Source organism: Salmo salar, chromosome 14 (assembly GCF_965601325.2).
Source record: "Salmo salar chromosome 14, fSalSal1, whole genome shotgun sequence".
NCBI lineage: Eukaryota > Metazoa > Chordata > Actinopteri > Salmoniformes > Salmonidae > Salmo > Salmo salar.
Genome location: NC_138304.1, coordinates 37,873,695 through 37,896,363, shown reverse-complemented (window position 1 = coordinate 37,896,363; position 22,669 = coordinate 37,873,695). Strand labels below are relative to the sequence as shown.

General features: G+C 43.6%; 1 protein-coding gene across 1 annotated transcript in view; it reads right to left on the bottom strand.

Annotated features, from left to right (window-relative positions):
* Positions 1-22,669, bottom strand: part of LOC106569477 (capping protein, Arp2/3 and myosin-I linker protein 3) — a 54,401-nt gene that overhangs the window by 16,788 nt on the left and 14,944 nt on the right. The window contains exons 3-15 of the mRNA XM_014140859.3: positions 18,321-18,371; positions 18,108-18,167; positions 17,742-17,863; positions 14,407-14,501; positions 13,999-14,069; positions 13,320-13,393; positions 10,889-10,964; positions 10,656-10,744; positions 10,359-10,453; positions 7,411-7,497; positions 1,489-1,598; positions 1,323-1,400; positions 572-648 (exon numbers count right to left, since the gene is read on the bottom strand). Coding sequence (XP_013996334.3) covers positions 572-648; positions 1,323-1,400; positions 1,489-1,598; positions 7,411-7,497; positions 10,359-10,453; positions 10,656-10,744; positions 10,889-10,964; positions 13,320-13,393; positions 13,999-14,069; positions 14,407-14,501; positions 17,742-17,863; positions 18,108-18,167; positions 18,321-18,371 — 1,085 coding nt within the window. The remainder of the gene's footprint in view (positions 1-571; positions 649-1,322; positions 1,401-1,488; positions 1,599-7,410; positions 7,498-10,358; positions 10,454-10,655; positions 10,745-10,888; positions 10,965-13,319; positions 13,394-13,998; positions 14,070-14,406; positions 14,502-17,741; positions 17,864-18,107; positions 18,168-18,320; positions 18,372-22,669) is intronic.

Below are 22,669 nucleotides of genomic sequence, written 5' to 3'. Positions count from 1 at the left end.
TGGTGATATTAATAGTAGAAAGAGAGAGAGAGAGAGAGATAAATAGTAGAGAGAAAAGAGCTGGAGCGAGGGAGGTGAGTGGGTGAGTGAGAAAATGGTGGCGCGAGAGCCTGGGGATTTGAACAATAATTCCCTTCTAAAATTAGTCTCATTTTTCAGAAACTTTTCCATAATGGAGTAATATGCAGAGCAGCGATGGGGTTGCTGCTCTGCCAGTCCTGAGGGAGGCCAGGTGAGAGATGGATCTGCTCCTCCAGATTGTTCTGATCCAAACTAGTTAAACACCGGCTCAGAGACAGAATAGATAGATGAGGGGGCAACTTGTACAGTTGCACACATTGCTATCTAATTCGGTCTAGGTGGTAGGTACAGGGGTAAATGCCCATCTGTGATAGAATGTCTTGTGCTGACTCCTTGGAGTCCATGTAGACTGGAATGTCTACATGGACACTTTCCTCGGGGATGATAAGCTGTCATGTAGGCTTACTGGTGGTTGCCCCTCAGGGACAAATTAAGATAAGTAAATAGAAATGGATTAAGGTCCATTCAAGGGGATAGACAGACACCTCACCTGTGAGAGAAGCAGTTCTTGGAGAGATTCAGGTAAGAGAGATCAGCACAACATCCCCTCAGCAGAGCACCAAATAACTGTTATGGAGAGAAACCAATACATTAGTAATCATTATGTTTACACAACAACAAATACATACAAATATCAATCATGAAAATAAGCTTTGCAGTTTCATGGTCATTTTCCTAAGAGTCAAGATTACAATCTGTTAGCAAAAATGCTAATGTTCTGACAAATCTATTAACAGTAAAAGAAAATTACAATTTGAAAAAGGTCCACCAGACTCTCGACAGGGGAGATTACATTGGAGAAAACAAGATATGAAACCAATAACATCGTCACGATAACTCATCCATAAAGAGAGTTCTCTCCTTTCATCCCAAAAAGACACCAGAGGAAGAAGAGTGAGTTGGGAACAAGTAATGACAGAACAGAAGCTTTCCATCTCAGAATACACTAATATTCTATTCAAAATTCATGCTCAACATTAGAGGTAAATTCTTCCTGTTTTTAGGGACGAATGTTCCTCCCAAAATTATACAGATGAAATGTCATGCTCATACATTTGTAGAACTACAGAACTGTTATATAGCCCAATTAGCGCATCCACACCTCCACTTCAATTACTACAAAGTCCACGTCATTATGCGTGTTAGTTAGATTATCCTGATCATAGATCAGACAGTGTATGTTAAGCATCTTTAACTGTATAATCAAAGCATGAAGCACTCAGAGTGGAGACACTACTAACCAAGTCCACAGTGCAGTCGGTCCCAGAGAGGTCCAGATGAACCAGGCAATTAGTCTGGGCTAGAAACAGGTACATGTTCTGGAGAGTGATAAACAGAGAGACAGTCAGTGTGTTTGTGTATGTTGCATGCGTGTACTGTATATGTGGAGTTTATGTGTGATCTCACCGTAGCATCCTCCCCAGACAGAATCCCAGGGTTCTTACTCAGGTCCAGGTGAAGCAGAGAGTTGGTGTAGTCATCACTTGAGCAGAGGGCCTGGGAGAGAGACACCACACCTGACAGAGAGAAAAATTAACCAATTAACAAATAGTCTGTTAACATAGAGAAAATACAGTAACTGCAGCAGGGGAGGGAAAGAGTCCCAGGTCAGCACTATTAACCAGAGCCAACCAGTAATCACATAAAACCCTCCATCTGAAACCAAAATCAGCACTATTAACCAGAGCCAACCAGTAATCACATAAAACCCTCCATCTGAAACCAAAATCAGCACTATTAAGCAGACAACTATCAGAGCCATCCACTAATCACATAAAACCCTCATCTGAAACCAAAACACATATGTGTATATAATCGGCCATTACATTAGAGCAGCAAATTAAAATCTATTTTTAAATCTCTTCATTGCAGAAAATACCGTTTCTTCTTAAGCAAAACAAAATAGTAAGAACAGGTTTAGTAAGCAAGTGTTCTACCAAACTGTTAGTAACTTGCCCTGTGTTCTACCAAACTGTTAGTAACTTAGCCCTGTGTTCTACCAACCTGTTAGTAACTTAGCCCTGTGTTCTACCAAACTGTTAGTAACTTAGCCCTGTGTTCTACCAAACTGTTAGTAACTTAGCCCTGTGTTCTACCAACCTGTTAGTAACTTAGCCCTGTGTTCTACCAAACTGTTAGTAACTTAGCCCTGTGTTCTACCAAACTGTTAGTAACTTAGCCCTGTGTTCTACCAAACTGTTAGTAACTTGCCCTGTGTTCTACCAAACTGTTAGTAACTTAGCCCTGTGTTCTACCAAACTGTTAGTAACTTAGCCCTGTGTTCTACCAAACTGTTAGTAATTTGCCCTGTGTTCTACCAAACTGTTAGTAACTTGCCCTGTGTTCTACCAAAATGTTAGTAACTTAGCCCTGTGTTCTACCAAACTGTTAGTAACTTGCCCTGTGTTCTACCAAACTGTTAGTAACTTAGCCCTGTGTTCTACCAAACTGTTAATAACTTGCCCTGTGTTCTACCAAACTGTTAGTAACTTAGCCGTGTTCTACCAAACTGTTAGTAACTTAGCCCTGTGTTCTACCAAACTGTTAGTAACTTGCCCTGTGTTCTACCAAACTGTTAGTAACTTAGCCCTGTGTTCTACCAAACTGTTAGTAACTTGCCCTGTGTTCTACCAAACTGTTAGTAACTTAGCCCTGTGTTCTACCAAACTGTTAGTAACTTAGCCCTGTGTTCTACCAAACTGTTAGTAACTTAGCCCTGTGTTCTACCAACCTGTTAGTAACTTAGCCCTGTGTTCTACCAAACTGTTAGTAACTTAGCCCTGTGTTCTACCAAACTGTTAGTAACTTAGCCCTGTGTTCTACCAAACTGTTAGTAACTTAGCCCTGTGTTCTACCAAACTGTTAGTAACTTGCCCTGTGTTCTACCAAACTGTTAGTAACTTAGCCCTGTGTTCTACCAAACTGTTAGTAACTTAGCCCTGTGTTCTACCAAACTGTTAGTAATTTGCCCTGTGTTCTACCAAACTGTTAGTAACTTGCCCTGTGTTCTACCAAAATGTTAGTAACTTAGCCCTGTGTTCTACCAAACTGTTAGTAACTTGCCCTGTGTTCTACCAAACTGTTAGTAACTTAGCCCTGTGTTCTACCAAACTGTTAATAACTTGCCCTGTGTTCTACCAAACTGTTAGTAACTTAGCCGTGTTCTACCAAACTGTTAGTAACTTAGCCCTGTGTTCTACCAAACTGTTAGTAACTTGCCCTGTGTTCTACCAAACTGTTAGTAACTTAGCCCTGTGTTCTACCAAACTGTTAGTAACTTGCCCTGTGTTCTACCAAACTGTTAGTAACTTAGCCCTGTGTTCTACCAAACTGTTAGTAACTTAGCCCTGTGTTCTACCAAACTGTTAGTAATTTGCCCTGTGTTCTACCAAACTGTTAGTAACTTGCCCTGTGTTCTACCAAAATGTTAGTAACTTAGCCCTGTGTTCTACCAAACTGTTAGTAACTTGCCCTGTGTTCTACCAAACTGTTAGTAACTTAGCCCTGTGTTCTACCAAACTGTTAATAACTTGCCCTGTGTTCTACCAAACTGTTAGTAACTTAGCCGTGTTCTACCAAACTGTTAGTAACTTAGCCCTGTGTTCTACCAAACTGTTAGTAACTTGCCCTGTGTTCTACCAAACTGTTAGTAACTTAGCCCTGTGTTCTACCAAACTGTTAATAACTTGCCCTGTGTTCTACCAAACTGTTAGTAATTTAGCCCTGTGTTCTACCAAACTGTTAGTAACTTAGCCCTGTGTTCTACCAAACTGTTAGTAACTTGCCCTGTGTTCTACCAAACTGTTAGTAACTTAGCCCTGTGTTCTACCAAACTGTTAGTAACTTAGCCCTGTGTTCTACCAAACTGTTAGTAATTTGCCCTGTGTTCTACCAAACTGTTAGTAACTTGCCCTGTGTTCTACCAAAATGTTAGTAACTTAGCCCTGTGTTCTACCAAACTGTTAGTAACTTGCCCTGTGTTCTACCAAACTGTTAGTAACTTAGCCCTGTGTTCTACCAAACTGTTAATAACTTGCCCTGTGTTCTACCAAACTGTTAGTAACTTAGCCGTGTTCTACCAAACTGTTAGTAACTTAGCCCTGTGTTCTACCAAACTGTTAGTAACTTGCCCTGTGTTCTACCAAACTGTTAGTAACTTAGCCCTGTGTTCTACCAAACTGTTAGTAACTTGCCCTGTGTTCTACCAAACTGTTAGTAACTTAGCCCTGTGTTCTACCAAACTGTTAGTAACTTAGCCCTGTGTTCTACCAAACTGTTAGTAACTTAGCCCTGTGTTCTACCAACCTGTTAGTAACTTAGCCCTGTGTTCTACCAAACTGTTAGTAACTTAGCCCTGTGTTCTACCAAACTGTTAGTAACTTAGCCCTGTGTTCTACCAAACTGTTAGTAACTTGCCCTGTGTTCTACCAAACTGTTAGTAACTTAGCCCTGTGTTCTACCAAACTGTTAGTAACTTAGCCCTGTGTTCTACCAAACTGTTAGTAATTTGCCCTGTGTTCTACCAAACTGTTAGTAACTTGCCCTGTGTTCTACCAAAATGTTAGTAACTTAGCCCTGTGTTCTACCAAACTGTTAGTAACTTGCCCTGTGTTCTACCAAACTGTTAGTAACTTAGCCCTGTGTTCTACCAAACTGTTAATAACTTGCCCTGTGTTCTACCAAACTGTTAGTAACTTAGCCGTGTTCTACCAAACTGTTAGTAACTTAGCCCTGTGTTCTACCAAACTGTTAGTAACTTGCCCTGTGTTCTACCAAACTGTTAGTAACTTAGCCCTGTGTTCTACCAAACTGTTAATAACTTGCCCTGTGTTCTACCAAACTGTTAGTAATTTAGCCCTGTGTTCTACCAAACTGTTAGTAACTTAGCCCTGTGTTCTACCAAACTGTTAGTAACTTGCCCTGTGTTCTACCAAACTGTTAGTAACTTGCCCTGTGTTCTACCAAACTGTTAGTAACTTGCCCTGTGTTCTACCAAACTGTTAGTAACTTGCTCTGTGTTCTACCAAACTGTTAGTAACTTGCCCTGTGCTCCACAAAACTGTTATTAACTTGCCCTGTGTTCTACCAAACTGTTAGAAATGTAGCCCTGTGTTCTATCAAACTGTTAGTAACTTGCCCTGTGTTCTACCAAACTGTTAGTAACTTGCCCTGTGTTCTACCAAACTGTTAGTAACTTGCCCTGTGCTCCACAAAACTGTTAGTAATTTAGCCCTGTGTTCTACCAAACTGTTAATAATTTAGCCCTGTGTTCTACCAAACTGTTAGTAACTTAGCCCTGTGTTCTACCAAACTGTTAGTAACGAACCACATACAGTGGCAGAACTAACTCTGCTCTACCAAACTACTGCCACCATATAGTAGATTATGTTCATCCCTAATTCGCCTAGATTAAAGAGGAAATTAGCAGACAGCAGACAGGCATGTTGCATTGTGCTGTACTCAGAGGAGGCAATCCTTCTTCTGTAAATCTATCTAGTTTCAACGTTTATTTGTCACGTGCACAGTGTAAAACAGTACAGTGAAATGTTTTCTTGCAAACTCTTTCCTAACAATACAGTATTCACTATCAAGGTGAGTAAATATATAAACTCAACAAAAAAAGAAACATCCCTTTTTCAGGACCCTGTCTTTCATAGATAATTCGTAAAAATCCAAATAACTTCACAGATCTTCATTGTAAAAGGGTTTAAACACTGTTTCCCATGCTTGTTCAATGAACCATAAACAATTAATGAACATGCACCTGTGAAACGGTTGTTAAGACACTAACCGCTTACAGACAGCAGGCAATTAAAGTCATGGTTATGAAAACTTAGAACACTAAAGAGGCCTTTCTACTGACTCTGAAAAACACAAAAAGAAAGATGCCCAGGGTCCCTGCTCATCTGCGTGAACGTGCCTTAGGCATGCTGCAAGGAGGCATGAGGACTGCAGATGTGGCCAGGGCAATACATTACAATGTCCGTACTGTGAGACGCCTAAGACAGCGCTACAGGGAGACAGGACGGACAGCTGATCGTCCTCGCAGTGGCAGACCACGTGTAACAACACCTGCACAGGATCAGTACATCCGGGCATCACACCTGCGGGACAGGTACAGGATGGCAACAACAACTTCCCGAGTTACACCAGGAACGCACAATCCCTCCATCAGTGCTCAGACTGTCCACAATAGGCTGAGAGAGGTTGGGCTGAGGGCTTCTAGGCCTGTTGTAAGGCAGGTCCTCACCAGACATCACTGGCAACAACGTCACCTATGGGCACAAATCCACCATCGCTGGAACAGACAGGACAGGCAAAAAGTGCTCTTCACTGACGAGTCGCAGTTTTATCTCACCTGGGGTGATGGTCGGATTCGCGTTTATTGTCAAAGGAATGAGCATGACACCGAGGCCTGTACTCTGGAGCGGGATCGATTTGGAGGTGGAGGGTCCATCATGGTCTGGGGCGGTGTGTCGCAGCATCATCGGACTGAGCTTGTTGTCATTGCAGGCAATCTCAACGCTGTGCGTTACAGGGAAGACATCCTCCTCCCTCATGTGGTACCCTTCCTGCAGGCTCATTCTGACATGACCCTCCAGTATGACAATGCCACCAGCCATACTGCTCGTTCTGTGCGTGATTTCCTGCAAGACAGGAATGTCAGTGTTCTGCCATGGCCAGCAAAGAGCCCGGATCTCAATCCCATTGAGCACGTCTGGGACCTGTTGGATCGGAGGGTGAGGGCTAGGGCCATTCCCCCCAGAAATGTCCGGGAACTTGCAGGTGCCTTGGTGGAAGAGTGGGGTAACATCTTACAGCAAGAACTGGCACATTTGGTGCAGTCCTTGAGGAGGAGATGCACTGCAGTACTTAATGCAGCTGGTGGCCACACCAGATACTGACTGTTACTTTTGATTTTGGCCCCCCCTTTGTTCAGGGACACATTATTCAATTTATGTTAGTCACATGTCTGTGGAACTTGTTCAGTTTATGTCTCAGTTGTTGAATTTTATGTTCATACAAATATTTACACATGTTAAGTTTAATGAAAATAAATGCAGTTGACAGTGAGAGGACATTTCTTTTCTTGCTGAGTTTATATATAAATAGATTTGAATCATAAATGTGACAAACATAAGAGAACATAAACCATAGGACCCTGTATGGCTCAAGAGTCCCATGAGTAGGGCCCAGTGTCTTTTTTTCTCTCCTGAAAACCCCAGGCCCAATATGAGGTCATGAGGTTCCGAGAGCAGTGGAGTGGTGACCATCACATGGGGGCACTGTGGCCCAGGGGACAGAGGGAGGAGAGAGGGATTAACACACCCTTAGAGGAGAGGGACGTCTTGGAGAGGTTGAGCAGACGAAGGCCTTTGTTGAGGCGACACACCAGTTGGATGAGGTTTGACACTCCTGGAGAGAAACGCATATGGGAGTAAGTTTGTCAGAGTGAAAGCACACACACACACACACACACACACACACACACACACACACACACACACACACACACACACACACACACACACACACACACACCACACACACACACACACACACACACACACACACACCCCCCCCCGAGAGAGAGAGATCAGAGAAAATACACACAAACACACACCCTTGACAACACCATACACTAGCGGTCAATAGTTTTAGAACACCTACTCATTCAAGGTTTTTTCTTTATTTTTACTATTTTCTACATTGTAGAATAATAGTGAAGACATCAAAACTATGAAATAACAAATATGGAATCATGTAGTAACCAAACAAGTGTAAAACAAATCGAAATATATTTTATATTTGAGATTCTTCAAATAGCCACCCTTTGCCTTGATGACAGCTTTGAACACTCTTGGCGTTACCTCAAACAGCTTCATGAGGTAGTCACCTGGAATGCATATCAATTAACAGGTGTGCCTTCTTAAAAGTTAATTTGTGGAATTTCTGTCCTTCTTAATGCGTTTGAGCCAATCAGTTGTGTTGTGACAAGGTAGGGGTGGTATACAGAAGATAGCCCTATTTGGTAAAAGACCAAGTCCATATTATGACAAGAACAGCTCAAATAAGCAAAGAGAAATGACAGTTCATCATTACTTTAAGACATGAAGGTCAGTCAGTCCGGAAAATGTCAAGAACTTTGAAAGTTTCTTCAAGTGCAGCCTCAAAAACCATCAAGCGCTATGATGAAACTGGCTCTCATGAGGACCGCCACAGAAATGGAAGACCCAGAGTTACCTCTGCTGCAGAGGATAAGTTCATTAGAGTTACCAGCCTCAGATTGCAGCCCAAATAAATACTTCAGAGTTCAAGTAACAGACACATCTCAACATCAACTGTTCAGAGGAGACTGTGGAATCAGGCCTTCATGGTCAAGTTGCTGCAAAGAAACCACTACTAAAGGACACCAATAATAAGAAGAGACTTGTTAGGGCCAAGAAACACGAGCAATGGAGATTAGACCTGTGGAAATGTGTCCTTTGGTCTGGAGTCCAAATTGGAGATTTTTGGTTGTGAGACGCGGTGTGGGTGAACGGATAATCTCTGCATGTGTAGTTCCCACCGTAAAGCATGGAGGAGGAGGTGTTATGGTGTGTGGGTGCTTTGCTGGTGACACTGTCTGTGATTTATTTAGAATTCAAGGCACACTTAACTAGCATGGCTACCACAGCACTCTGCAGTGATACACCATCACATCTGGTTTGGGCTTAGTGGGACTATCATTTGTTTTTGAACCAGACAATGAACCACACACCTCCAGACTGTGTAAGGGCTATTTTACCAAGAAGGAGAGTGATGGATTGCTGCATCAGATGACCTGGCCGCCACAATCCCCCAACCTCAACCAAATTGAGATGGTTTGGGATGAGTCGGACTCTCGCTACATATTCGTCGCCAAATCCACTGTCTCCAGGTCCGCTATAAGTCTTCGCTAGGTAAAGCACCTTCTATAAGCCTTTACTAGGTCCACCTTATCTCAGCTCACTGGTCACCATAGCAACACCACCAGTAGCACGTGCTCCAGCAGGTATATTTCACTGGTCATCCCCAAAGCCAACACCTCTTTTGGCAGCCTTTCCTTCCAGTTCTCTGCTGCCAATGATTGGAACGAATTGCAAAAATCACTTAAGTTGGAGACTTATATCTCCCTCACTAACTTTAAGCGTCAGCGGTCAGAGCAGCTTACCGATCGCTGCAGCTGTACACAGCCCATCTGTAAATAGCCCATCCAACCAACTACCTACCTCATCCCCATATTTGTTTTTGTTTTTCTGCTCTTTTGCACACCAGTATTTCTACTTGCACATCCTCATCTGCACATATATCACTCCAGTGTAAATTGCTAAATTGTAATTACTTTGCCACTATTGGCCTATTTATTGCCTATCCTTACTTAATTTGCACACACTGTATACAAATGTTTCTACTGTGTTATTGACTGTACGTTTGTTTATCCCATGTGTAACTCTGTGTTGTTGTTTTTGTCGCACTGCTTTGCTTTATCTTGGCCAGGTCGCAGTTGGTAATGAGAATTTCTTCTCAACTGGCCAAGCTGGTTAAATAAAGGTGAAAAGAAAAATTAAATAAATAAAAGAGTGAAGGAAAAGCAACCAACAAGTGCTCAGCATATGTGGGAACTCCTTCAAGACTGTTGGAAAAGCATTCCAGGTGAAGCTGGTTGAGAGAATGCCTAGAGTGTGCAAAGCTGTCATCAAGGCAAAGGGTGGCTATTTGAAGAATCTTGTATAACAATTTTGGTTACTACATGATTCCTTTATGTGTTATTTCATAGTTTAAAGTCTTCACTACTATTTGACAATGTAGAAATTAGTAAAACCCTTGAATGAGTAGGTAGGTGTTCTAAAACTTTTGATTGGTAGTGTGTACATGGTCAGCAAAATCAACACATACACATTTGTGCATAATTTAAGCAGACAAACAGCTAATCTAGTACATGGCGTCTACAGGCACACAGTGATGTGAGTGGGAGTGACAGGTGTCAGAAAGGCACATTCTGATGTACTAATGAGTTCTTGGCACGCAGACAACCCTGACTCACATTGGAGGACACACACACACACACACACACACACACACACACACACACACACACACACACACACCACACACACACACACACACACACACACACACAATCTGCAGAGTAAACAGCAAACACTGAGAAAGATGCACCCAGACTGGCATTCACACACATTACTGATGCTGAAAAAGAGTGAATGAGTAACAGAGTGCCTCTGAGGCTCCTGTACCTTGGGTGTCCAGGGGGTTGTGGGCCAGGTTGAGCGAGTGGATCACAGAGGCAGGGTTTTCAGACAGAGCTGTCGCCATTTTCTGAGGAAAATCTCTAAAATAGTCAATATAGAGAGAAGATGGATTAAATATTGTTTTGATGCTTGCTGTGATACATTATACATCAGAGTATGTCTGAGTCATGGTAGAGAAAAATCTAAAGTCAAGAGTGAAGTCAGAATGGCAAGACAAGAATAAGACAGATAAAAGAGATGAAAGAGATAAATGACATATCAGGAGGATGGGAGGAGTCTCACGATTTGAGGCCAGCATTCTCCAGAGTGAGTTCTTCCAGACTGCTGGACTTACTGACGGTGTGAAGGACCTGCTCCAGCACCTCTGATCCCTGGGGCGACACAGAGAGAGACTGTTACATGAACAGGCTCCTGTTCTAACCAACTAGGAAAGAATGAAAACCTGGTAGCCTTGTCTAAACACAGACAGAAAACTAGATATCACATGCAATCAGTAATGTAGAGTGGATAGTTACAATGCGCATGTCTTTGCAGTAGAGTTTGGTGAACCAAGTGTTGTACGCCATGGAAGCAACCATCACCGCCAGGTCCCTGAAATAGACACACACACACACACACACAATTTCAGCCTTAGATTTTAAAAAATGAAATAATACATTCCTACAGCCAAACAAAAAAACTATCTCCAGCAAAACAACTTCATCAGAGAGAGCCGTAGGGATGGATTGAGAAATGATGTATGATTCTGCAGCACACTCTCCCTGTTGGGGCGGTGGGAAAGAGCGAGATAGAGCAAAACTGATAGCGAGAGAGCCCGAGGAAGGAGAGAGAGCAGAGAGGAGGATCGATGGGCTGACTGAGGGAGGTCAGGTCAGGTCAGTGGATTACTCAGTGTGAGGTTCCACAGAGCCATGTTTTGATCCTAGCCAACGGCCTAAAACCATTTATCCTGCCCAACACACCATGTGTCCAGTAGGAGGGAGAGACAGAGGGATGCAGGAAGATAGACAGACAGGGTGACGGAAGGAGAGAGACAGGGGGGCGGAGGGAGAGAGAGAGACAGAGGGAGAGAGAGAATCAGAGTGAGAGAGAGAGACAGAGGGACAGAGGGAGAGAGACAGGGACGAAGGGAGAGAGACAGGGAGGGAAACGGGGACAGAGGGAGAGAGACGGGGAGAGAGACGGGGCGAGAGACATGGGGATGGAGGGCGAGAGACAGGGGGACGGAGGGCGAGAGACAGGGGGACGGAGGGCGAGAGACAGGGGGATGGAAGGAAAGAGGCAGAGAGCGAGAGAGAAAGTGGCAGAGAGAGGGAGCAGCAAACAGAGACCAACAGAGAGAAACTGCAACAGATTAAGAGAGATAGAGCTCTTAAAGGGGAATGCCCTCAATTACATTAGGGCCCAGTCCAGTGTATGGCTGAGGGCTGCGTTCTCATTTCACATGCCATCATGGAGAGGACTTCCCTCTGGCTGGCCAAATGATGTGTGTGGTATGCGTGTGTGTACACTCCACAACCTCTCCCAGTGTTCCCCACCAGCCAACAGCAGCACCCTCTTACCCTGGATTACTGGCACGATTTCCCTGAATCAACAATTCCAATAAAAGGGTGAGCTTCTCTTCTAGTCCATGTCTACGAGTGCTATCCATCTCCTTGGGGCCTGTAGGGCACTAGAGCATGACAGACTGCCAGCTATACTCTAGAGACACACATTCACAGGAACTAGGTTTAGCTCGCTGTGGGGGTGAAGTTTGAACCCCCTGGGTTATTCCTGCAGGGCCAGACAGGCAGCGGAGAGAGAAAGGTGTCCACAGGAAGTACAGTAGAAGAGTACAGCAGTCAGCAGACAAAGCATGGTGTCGGAGGCTGTAACTGTAGAAGGCAGAAATCAGAAGAGATTGGGGGAATGTGAAATGACGGCCCAGAGTGATGCACCACAAATGCCTCCTGGTAGGGAGACAGGGAAGTCGGACAGTCAGAGGGTCAGCCTACAGGACGTGCTGGAACTAGAGCACCTGACAGTCACTTCATAGGACTACAGTCAAGTCTCAGATCACCTGCACGTTATTCTCATGTCATATTCACATCTCAGAACAAGCAGCAGCAGCTGAGGGCACGTTATTCTCATGTCATATCCACATCTCAGAAAAAGCAGCAGCTGCTCTTTGTGGGGTCCAGCAAAATGAAGGCAGTTTATACAATTTCAAAAACATTACAATACATTCACAGATTTCACAACACACTGTGTGCCCTCAGGCCCCTACTCCACCACTACCACATACCTACAGTACTAAATCCATGTGTATGTATAGTGCGTATATGTGTGTGTGTGCGTGTGTGTGTGTGCGTGTGTGTGTGTGTGTGTGTGTGTGTGTGTGTGTGTGTGTGTGTGTGTGTGTGTGTGTGTGTGTGTGTGTGTGTGTGTGTGTGTGTGTGTGTGTGTGTGTGTGTGTCTGTATGCATGCATGTGTCTGTGCCAATGTTTGTGTTGCTTCACAGTCCCCGCTGTTCAATAAGGTTTTTTTTATCTGTTTTTTTAAATCAAATTTTACTGCTTGCGTCAGTTATTTGATGTTAGAACAGAACAGGTGGTGTACCTGCTGTCCAGGGTTACAGAACAGGTGGTGTACCTGCTGTCCAGGGTTACAGAACAGGTGGTGTACCTGCTGTCAAGGGTTACAGAACAGGTGGTGTACCTGCTGTCCAAGGTTAGGGTTACAGAACAGGTTGTGTACCTGCTGTCCAGGGTTACAGAACAGGTGGTGTACCTGCTGTCCAGGGTTACAGAACAGGTGGTGTACCTGCTGTCCAGGGTTACAGAACAGGTGGTGTACCTGCTGTCCAAGGTTAGGGTTACAGAACAGGTTGTGTACCTGCTGTCCAAGGTTACAGAACAGGTGATGTACCTGATGTCCAGGGTTACAGAACAGAACAAATGGTGTACCTGCTGTCCAGGTGGCTGAAGTCCAACAGGTTGAACTCCCTGTTGTCTTGAGAGTGATAGATAGTGTCCACATCCTGAGAGAGAGAGAGAGAGAGAGAGAGAGAGAGAGTGAGAGTCAGGTTACAATCCTGAGAGAGAGAGAGTTAGGTTACAAATGCTGTATGATGATACCAGCGACACTATAATACAACTTCATTAATTGAATACTACATCCAGAGGATGTATTGTGGATGTGGTACAGAGTGGTATTCTATTTTTCTTTTTTTTCTTCAAAACGTTGCCCCTTTTTTTGCCCCAATTTCATGATTACAATCTTGTCTCATTGCTGCATGACTTCGAAACATGACCCACCAAGCCGCTCTTCTTAACACCTGCTCGCTTAACCCGGAAGCCAGCTGCACCAATGTGTCAGATGAATCACTGTTCAACTGACGACCGGGGTCAGCCTGCAGGCGTCTGGCCCGCCACAAGGAGTCGCTAGAGCGCAATGAGCCAAGTAAAGCCTCCCCTAACCCGGACGATGCTGGGCCAATTGTGCGCCGCCATATGAGACTCCCAGTCACTTCCGGTTGTGACACAGCCTGGGATCGAACCCAAGGCTATAGTGACGCCGAAACACTTCGATGCAGTGCCTTAGAACGCTGCACCACTTGGGAGGCCCACAGAGTGGTATTCTTACCCACTGCACTTCCTCCTTACAGCCGATGCCATTATAGTCACACAAAGCTGCGTAGGTCTCAGAGAAACCACCTGAGAGAGGGAAAGTGAGGAGAGGAAAAGGAGAGGGGCAAGAGAAGAAAGAGAAACAGAGCAAGAGGGGGGAAGTAAATATTGAGGTGAGATTAAAGACAACAGCATGAAAGAACTTCAGTTAAAAGAGATTAAAATCATAACTGATCAGATACAGTCATAGATTCATTAATTCATGAATTAATACAATTATGCTCCAGGTGAATTTAAAATGTGTCACTGACTGAACAGATTGAGTGAGTGAGTGAGTGAGTGAGTGAGTGAGTGAGTGAGTGAGGCGTGAGTGAGGCTGAGTAGCAGAGTGATGACTGACTGATTGACTGAGTAGGCGGCTCACCACAGGTTTTCTGCGTCTCTACAGATGATTCAGAGTTTGGTGAAAACTTTTGTACTCCATCAGAGACGTCCCCCTCTGCTCGACAGATGGCCGGACTGAAAGACAGAGAGAGATGAGGGGGAGAAGAAAAAGAAAGATATTAACTCAGTCAGTGAAAATATGGATATAGTACTTATTACGCATGTTTGTGACGTGACTGTACTACTACATTAAATGCACAGTATCCTTGATCAAGTTGTACAGTAGATCCAACCCTATTGTCTGGTGTTATGTCTGACCCTAATCATCCTTAGTTCAATAACCCTAACTAACCTTTAATCCATTACTTTAACTTACTCTAGGTCCTTTAACTACAGTTTCTCTGGATCCTGTTAAATGATCTGCTGGAAAACAGTCCTTTTGGAAGACGATATACATCACTGTGGATGAGCCTCTCAGAGGTCAATACCCAGAACACAGTCAATCCTTTTTTTGTGACCAACTTTTTATTATTATAAAAAACAAATTTTTGAGGGGTTCAGAACACAGACAGGCAATTGTATTCAAAAAGTACATACATAAAGAAACTAAAAACAGTAGAAAAATAAAATAACCTTTATTTGTCCTAACTGTCCCTACTCCCCTCTCCCTTTCTCAGCAGGTGCAACCCATCCTATTCCTCCCTCTCTCCACACCTCGGGCTCATGTTGTGGAAATATCTATGTATAAAACAAAACATCATGGGTAACTCATCTTATGTTTATATAATTGTTTGTGGGACCACGGCACACATGAATAAAATCAGCCTGCATACAGTACATCGATATTCTATACTGATATTCAAAATACAATTTACAAATTCAATCACACAAGCTATAGAGAGCTCTATTGAAAGAATGTCAAGGAAGTTTTGTAGCCATTGAGTTACGCTGAACTTATGTGGAGTCTTCCATCTGGTCACTAACACTATTTTTGTCGCAGTCAGTCCAGACAACCATACTCGTTTCTGGGGTACTGTGAGAGTCAGTGAAGAGTCATCATTCAACAATAATATAATGTAGAGATGGGGAATGGCAGCGCCAACTATGCTCGACACAGACCTGGCAACCTGTGACCAGAAGGTCTTCACACTGGGGCAATCAGTCCCACATCATGTGACCAGGAGGTCTTCACACTGGGGCAGTCAGTCCCACATCATGTGACCAGGAGGTCTTCACACTGGGGCAGTCAGTCCCACATCATGTGACCAGGAGGTCTTCACACTGGGGCAGTCAGTCCCACATCATGTGACCAGGAGGTCTTCACACTGGGGCAGTCAGTCCCACATCATGTGACCAGGAGGTCTTCACACTGGGGCAGTCAGTCTCACATCATGTGACCAGGAGGTCTTCACACTGGGGCAGTCAGTCCCACATCATGTGACCAGGAGGTCTTCACACTGGGGCAGTCAGTCCCACATCATGTGACCAGGAGGTCTTCACACTGGGGCAGTCAGTCTCACATCATGTGACCAGGAGGTCTTCACACTGGGGCAGTCAGTCCCACATCATGTGACCAGGAGGTCTTCACACTGGGGCAGTCAGTCCCACATCATGTGACCAGGAGGTATTCACACTGGGGCAGTCAGTCCCACATCATGTGACCAGAAGGTCTTCACACTGGGGCAGTCAGTCCCACATCATGTGACCAGGAGGTCTTCACACTGGGGTAGTCAGTCCCACATCATGTGACCAGGAGGTCTTCACACTGGGGCAGTCCCACATCATGTGACCAGGACGTTCACACACTGGGGCAGTCCCACATCATGTGACCAGGACGTTCACACACTGGGGCAGTCCCACATCATGTGACCAGGACGTTCACACACTGGGGCAGTCCCACATCATGTGACCAGGAGGTTCACACACTGGGGCAGTCCCACATCATGTGACCAGGAGGTTCACACACTGGGGCAGTCCCACATCATGTGACCAGGAAGGTTCACACACTGGGGCAGTCCCACATCATGTGACCAGGAGGTCTTCACACAGGAGTCCCACATCATGTGACCAGCAGATCTTCACACTGGGGCAGTCTCACATCATGTGACCAGCAGATCTTCACACTGGGGCAGTCTCACATCATGTGACCAGAAGGTCTTCACACTGGGGCAGTCCCACATCATGTGACCAGGAGGTCTTCACACTGGGGCAGTCTCACATCATGTGACCAGCAGATCTTCACACTGGGGCAGTCTCACATCATGTGACCAGCAGATCTTCACACTGGGGCAGTCTCACATCATGTGACCAGAAGGTCTTCACACTGGGGCAGTCCTACATCATGTGACCAGGAGGTCTTCACACTGGGGCAGTCTCACATCATGTGACCAGGAGGTCTTCACACTGGGGCAGTCTCACATCATGTGACCAGGAGGTCTTCACACTGGGGCAGTCTCACATCATGTGACCAGGAGGTCTTCACACTGGGGCAGTCTCACATCATGTGACCAGGAGGTCTTCACACTGGGGCAGTCTCACATCATGTGACCAGGAGGTCTTCACACTGGGGCAGTCTCACATCATGTGCATGTAGCTTCCAATGTTAATTTGAGACACAACAGACATTTTGGAAAAGGAGTAAGTTTAAATTGGCAGCGTTTCCGCAGAGTCAAATAAAATCGTCGAATTCAATTGTAGTGTATTAGTTGATTATTAACATTTCCATATGGTAACTATTCACATTGGTTTACGGAGGTCACTCTTCTTACAGACAACATAGCAAGGTCGGTAGTAGTAGGGTATAGTAAGTTATAAGTAGGACCGTGTTGGGTACTAACTTCTAAACTTGAAATATGAAATATCCTTATTCATGTTACAATATTAGAACTGAGGGTATGGAAATCTACCGAGTGCAGAAAGTACATTCTATCAGAACATGTTATTGTTAAATCTCAGGTATCCTATGGAGAGGAGAAAAGCCCAGTCTGGTTTCAGTCAACAGGTAAGGTAGGACAGCCGTGAGTTGGGGAGGGGTGAAGAATTTGGGTCGAGGTCAGGTCAGATGAAGTGAGAAAGAACAGGCATCACTAAAGTCCTGTCTAGCAACAGATATGTATTGGCTGTCCAGATGTGCAGGGAGACTCAGCATAGGAGGAAGGTATAAATATATGTGTTTGTGTAAATATGTCTTTGTCTTATGCAGCTGTGTGACCCAGTTGGTGAATAAACTTAGTTTTAGCTTTACTAGTCGTCTGTGAGTTTAACTCTGTTCATTTAGAATCTAACAACCCAGAGTTTCTTCTTTTCAGGTCACATGGTCCAGAAAAACTCTTGGCCCTTGCTATGAGTAATATTAATTAAACAAGGTAGACTTACGCATACATAGAGTTGTTGAATATTCTTGAGAGGGCATAGTTGACATGGTTCATCATATGATCAAGGTGGTCTTGTGATTGCAGTCTCAATGAGTGGGTTGACTTGTCTGTGTCTATTACAACCTGAAAGGGGGAGTTGACATCACTGAGATGAGACTTCAGTGACCAGACACTTAAGCAGAGTAAAGGAAATTATCATTTCAGAAGACAAAAATCAGCATAGCTGAAACTAATTTATCCTGATTAACAAAACACCCTTGGGAATATAATTGTGACTGAAACCTTTGAAGAGTTTTGATAAACAAATATTTATGGAAAAAGTGAAATGAGACAGATGGTTGGTTTAGGGAATACAATCGTTTCTCACCTGATGATCTGGATAAGTGTTCATTGCCCGAATCTCCAGGAAGTTGAAAGTAACCTCCACCTGAAATCCGATTGATAGTTATTATAGTGATCAATATGACCAATTTCTCTTTACTGACAAATTATTTTGATAATCTTCCACACAAACATCATCATACTCATTATAAATCAAAAACAACACTATTAGTCTATTAAAAGTCAAATGGTGAAATACCTTGGAGGGGACTTTGACAGCAAATAGAAAGAGTCGCCATGTTGCCAGAACCTGAAAGGAAAATAAGATGTATTTAGCTGTCAGCCGGAAAGAAATACAAATAATACATCGCAACAAATAAAGCACTAACACCAATAAAGAGGACCAATCATTGTCTGATCATTCGAACATCACATTACTCTGTCATGTTTAGACATTACTTCCTAGCGTTTATTTTAAATAAATATTGTGATGGTGACATTTCATTACTTAACACAGCTATTTTCAAATAGATTTTACTGTCAATGTGTCATAACTTGAATTGATTTAGGAGTAGGGAGTTGAGGAGACATAGGGGGAAACAGGAGAAAAAGGTGAAAGAGTCCATAATTTGATTATCAAATCAAATCATCACTTAGTGGTTGGCGGGAGTGAAAGTGTGCATATATTCAAAGTTCTGTCTGCAGAAGTAATTTATCTCATTCATAATTCAAACTACAAATTAGCATACTCCATCCACGCCTTTACCACACACACCCTGCACCACTCCCTACATCCCTAAATCTATACTTCTTTGCCCTCTCCTTCCCAAGTCTTAACCCAATTCCAGTCGGTTCTCCTTTTCTTTAACACCTCTCCTCTCTTGCCCCCTGCCATCCCTCCATTTACTTCTCCATCACCATGGAAATATGTTCAGTATTCCATCGGACTATCTTCTTAATCTTCCCATCTCACCAGTCACCTTTCTGTGTATTGTGCCCTCCCTCCCTCCCTGGCCCCGCCGACCCCCGCTCACTCCTCTTTCTATTCTTTTTCTGCTCTGTCGCTTTCAATTCCTCAAGGCCTCTCTGTGCTGAATCGTTAATGGAACCCCACCGTGCGACGTAAAGAGAGAGGAGGAGAGAAAGGGAGAGGGAGGGCGAAAGAGAGAGAGAGATGGCGGCACCAGATTTCCCATTAATAAAGTCCTCAGATTGAGCATTTCTTCACCCTATTCTTAGCTAAGTTAGCACGTTGGCAGTGGATCAAGCTGTATCTGATGAGACGGCCAAGCAGCCAGGAAGCAGACCCTGAGGTCTGTCAGAGGAGAGACAGGCATCCTCACCAAATCCCCTTTGAAACAAGGCCTTCTGAGAGCCTCTATTACAGAGACTGTTACTCATGTCAGAATGCTCTGACAAGTCTGGAAAACTCGGTTATATAAACCTGATCAGAGAACAGCGGAGGAGGAGAGAACACTGTGATCATGGCTGAACCGCTCAGCGGGAGAGGGACCGGGGGAGAAAAAGAGACAGGGATGCAGATCTCTCATCAAAGCCTTTGTCAGACACAAAAGATCAGCGCGTAAACACGGGCATCAATAATGTAGGCCTTATGGTGGGCTTTGATTTGATTGACTGGGAGGTTGAATATAGCCCACCATGGATTTCGCCTGCTCACATATCATTCAACATCTATTGAGATATCATTATTAAAACAAATCAATGGATTGGTTTTGGTGTTTGTTAGAAAATATATGTCAATCAACATCAGGGTAAACATTTTGGGTATTAAATTCAATGTTCCCTCTAAGCTGCGGACATGTAAGGATGCGCACTTCCTCCAATACTGCGGCGCAGAAGAAATGCCATTCCACGCAGAGACTCAAGAGAACTTCACTGAGCTCGACCCATTAGTTTGCACTATATAGATTGCTTTTTCAAGTGAATGCGCTTTTCAAATCAGTTCAGATCAGAGCGCAGAGTCGTGCGTGTGCACATTTGTTGATATTCTTTGTGAGTTATTAGCCCAGTTATATTTAAGTATAGGGCAGCAATGGGGAGTTCCTGCTTCCTACAAGAGCACAAAACCTGTAGGCTACATTTCAAGCTCTCTTTGAAAAGCCAGTCAGGTAAAAAGCTTGTCTTAATTAACGGGGCAATGTTGTACTTTGAGACAGGCTTGAATATGCAAATAAGCCAATAGGCAGAGGGGTTGCCTACAATGTCTAATTCTCTGTATGGTAATAATGAATTTTATTTTGTAAAGTGGTTTCTGCATCATACAACACAACACAATACAATTTACATTAACTTATTTGGCCCATGGTGTTACAGACCAAGTAAAACAATGATTAATGTCAAGCCCTTCATAACGTAAAAACGTTTTTAAAAGTCTCATTCAATGTGGGCCTGCATTGAACACTACATATAGGCTACTGTAGGCTATATCATAGAAGTCAAAAGCTATTTCATGTGAACATGTTATGTGATGTTGGTAGGCCTACATTATGCTCCAATAGCCACAATAACCTATTGGCTACCGTCTAAAACTGTGTTCACAGTAAATTCTCACAATGTTCAAGTTTCTGCTCACAATACTTAAAATTTGCTCAGTGTCCCCAAAATGAGGGAACATTGATTAGAATGGAATATGAGCATTGGAGAAATAAAAAAACAATTGTAAAAAACATGTTCCAACAAGACTTTATGAATGACTGCCAATAGGCCATCTGTTGTGACCTATTCACTAAGGCTTGGGATGGAATAGTCACTTCTGATTCTGTGTACATTATTCAAAAAGCACGATTTGTCATTTTCTGACCCAGGTGTGTGGAATTTGCACTTGATTTAGGATCCCCCACACCACACGCCGAATGAACAACTCATTTATTTCGTACTTTCAAGGTATCCCGAAGTGAAAATCTAGTTTAGTAGACCTAATCAGAGACAGCGGTCAGAGCAGGCTTTAGGAAACAACTGTCCAATCACAACCTTGGAGAGAGGGAAAAGATAACTTTGCCCTACTGCCTGTGAAATCTCATCAGACCTCTCAGACATATAGAGGACTTTCCTAGCTGTTCTGATATGACCAATCAGAATCCTAATAGCCCAGAGGAGAGGACTTTAACTGAGCGGGATAAGTGCTGTTGGCACCCCTTACCAGGTCCAGCAGTCACTCATAACCCACCTCACCATTGCAGGGCAGAACATCCCTTTATCATCTACAATCTCTAATCTGGGCGTTAAGCTGAACTCCTCTCTGACCTTCGTTGATCACATCAAACATCTGTGCAAAGCATCATTTTTTTCTCCGTAAAAGGAAAATTCTTCCCAAAAACTATTTTTGTTTTTGTTTCATTCGTCCATTGTTGATATAGTCACAAAATATGTTTTGTATGCCTTGGTCTCCTCAAGGCTGGACTACTGCAACGCAATCTTCATCGGGATCCCTGGCAGGAGTCTCCAGAAGATCCAGTACATTCAGAACGGCTCTGCCAGGATCCTGATTACACTTGTTCATTACTGTCATTTAGCAAACACTTATCTAGAGTGACTTAGAGGAACAATCTGGGTTAAGTGCCTTGCTCAAGGACACAGCGACAGATTTTTCACCATGTCAGCTCAGGGATTTGAACAAACAACCTTTCGGTTACAAGGTAGGCTACCTGCCGCCTCCTGATAAGAGTGTGTAAACATCAAGAAATCACCCCCGTCCTGGCATTTCTGCACTGGTTCCCCATCTCAGAATCGAGTTCAAAACCATCCTGTTGACATTCCAGTGCATCCATTTCAGAGCACCCATTCCCCACCCACAACCTCAGATTGAGCGATAGCCTGCTCCTCCACGCCCCCAGGACCAAGCTTTGCTCCATGGGGGATCAGGCTTTCTGCTCGACCTGAATGCACCACAGACCCTAGGCTCCTTTAAAAATGGCCTAAAAAGCCTGTTATAGCTGTGTTCCTTGTTGTCCTTGTCCCTTGTAGCGTCAGCTGTGTTATGTGTCAGTAGCCCTGTCTAGTTGTGTCCTTTGTCTACATCTTGTTTTAATTTATTTTAATGTACTCACTGTAGCATTGAGATAGTTTTTCAGTGAAAAATGCATTATAAATTCACTTTATTATTAATATAACGTGTCACTTTTTGAGCGACCCGACCAAATTCACACAGAAAGATCTGTCATTCTAATTGAAAGCAAGACTAAGAAGTGGTAGATATGTTCTATGTGCGCTATTTCTATGCTTCCCATTCTTAAGTTTCGTTTTAACGTCTTTTAGTTTCGGTTTTGTATACCAGCTTCAATCAGCTGAAAATACAATATTTTTGGTTATTGAAAAGATATTGCACAGTGGTTTAGATGGTACAATGATTCTCTTCACTGCTTGTTTTGTCACCTACTGTATACTGAAATTAGGTGAACTGTTAGAATTTTTGCAACCAGGAAATGGCAGAGCGATTTCTGAATATTACACCTTAAACTACATGTAGTTGAACTAGTAATTTAACTACATTTTGCAGTAGCTTGGTAGTAGTTTAAATTACATTAATGGTAGTGTTTTTAGCCTATTACAGAAACTACTTCAGTTTATTTTAGTAAATACTTTAACACT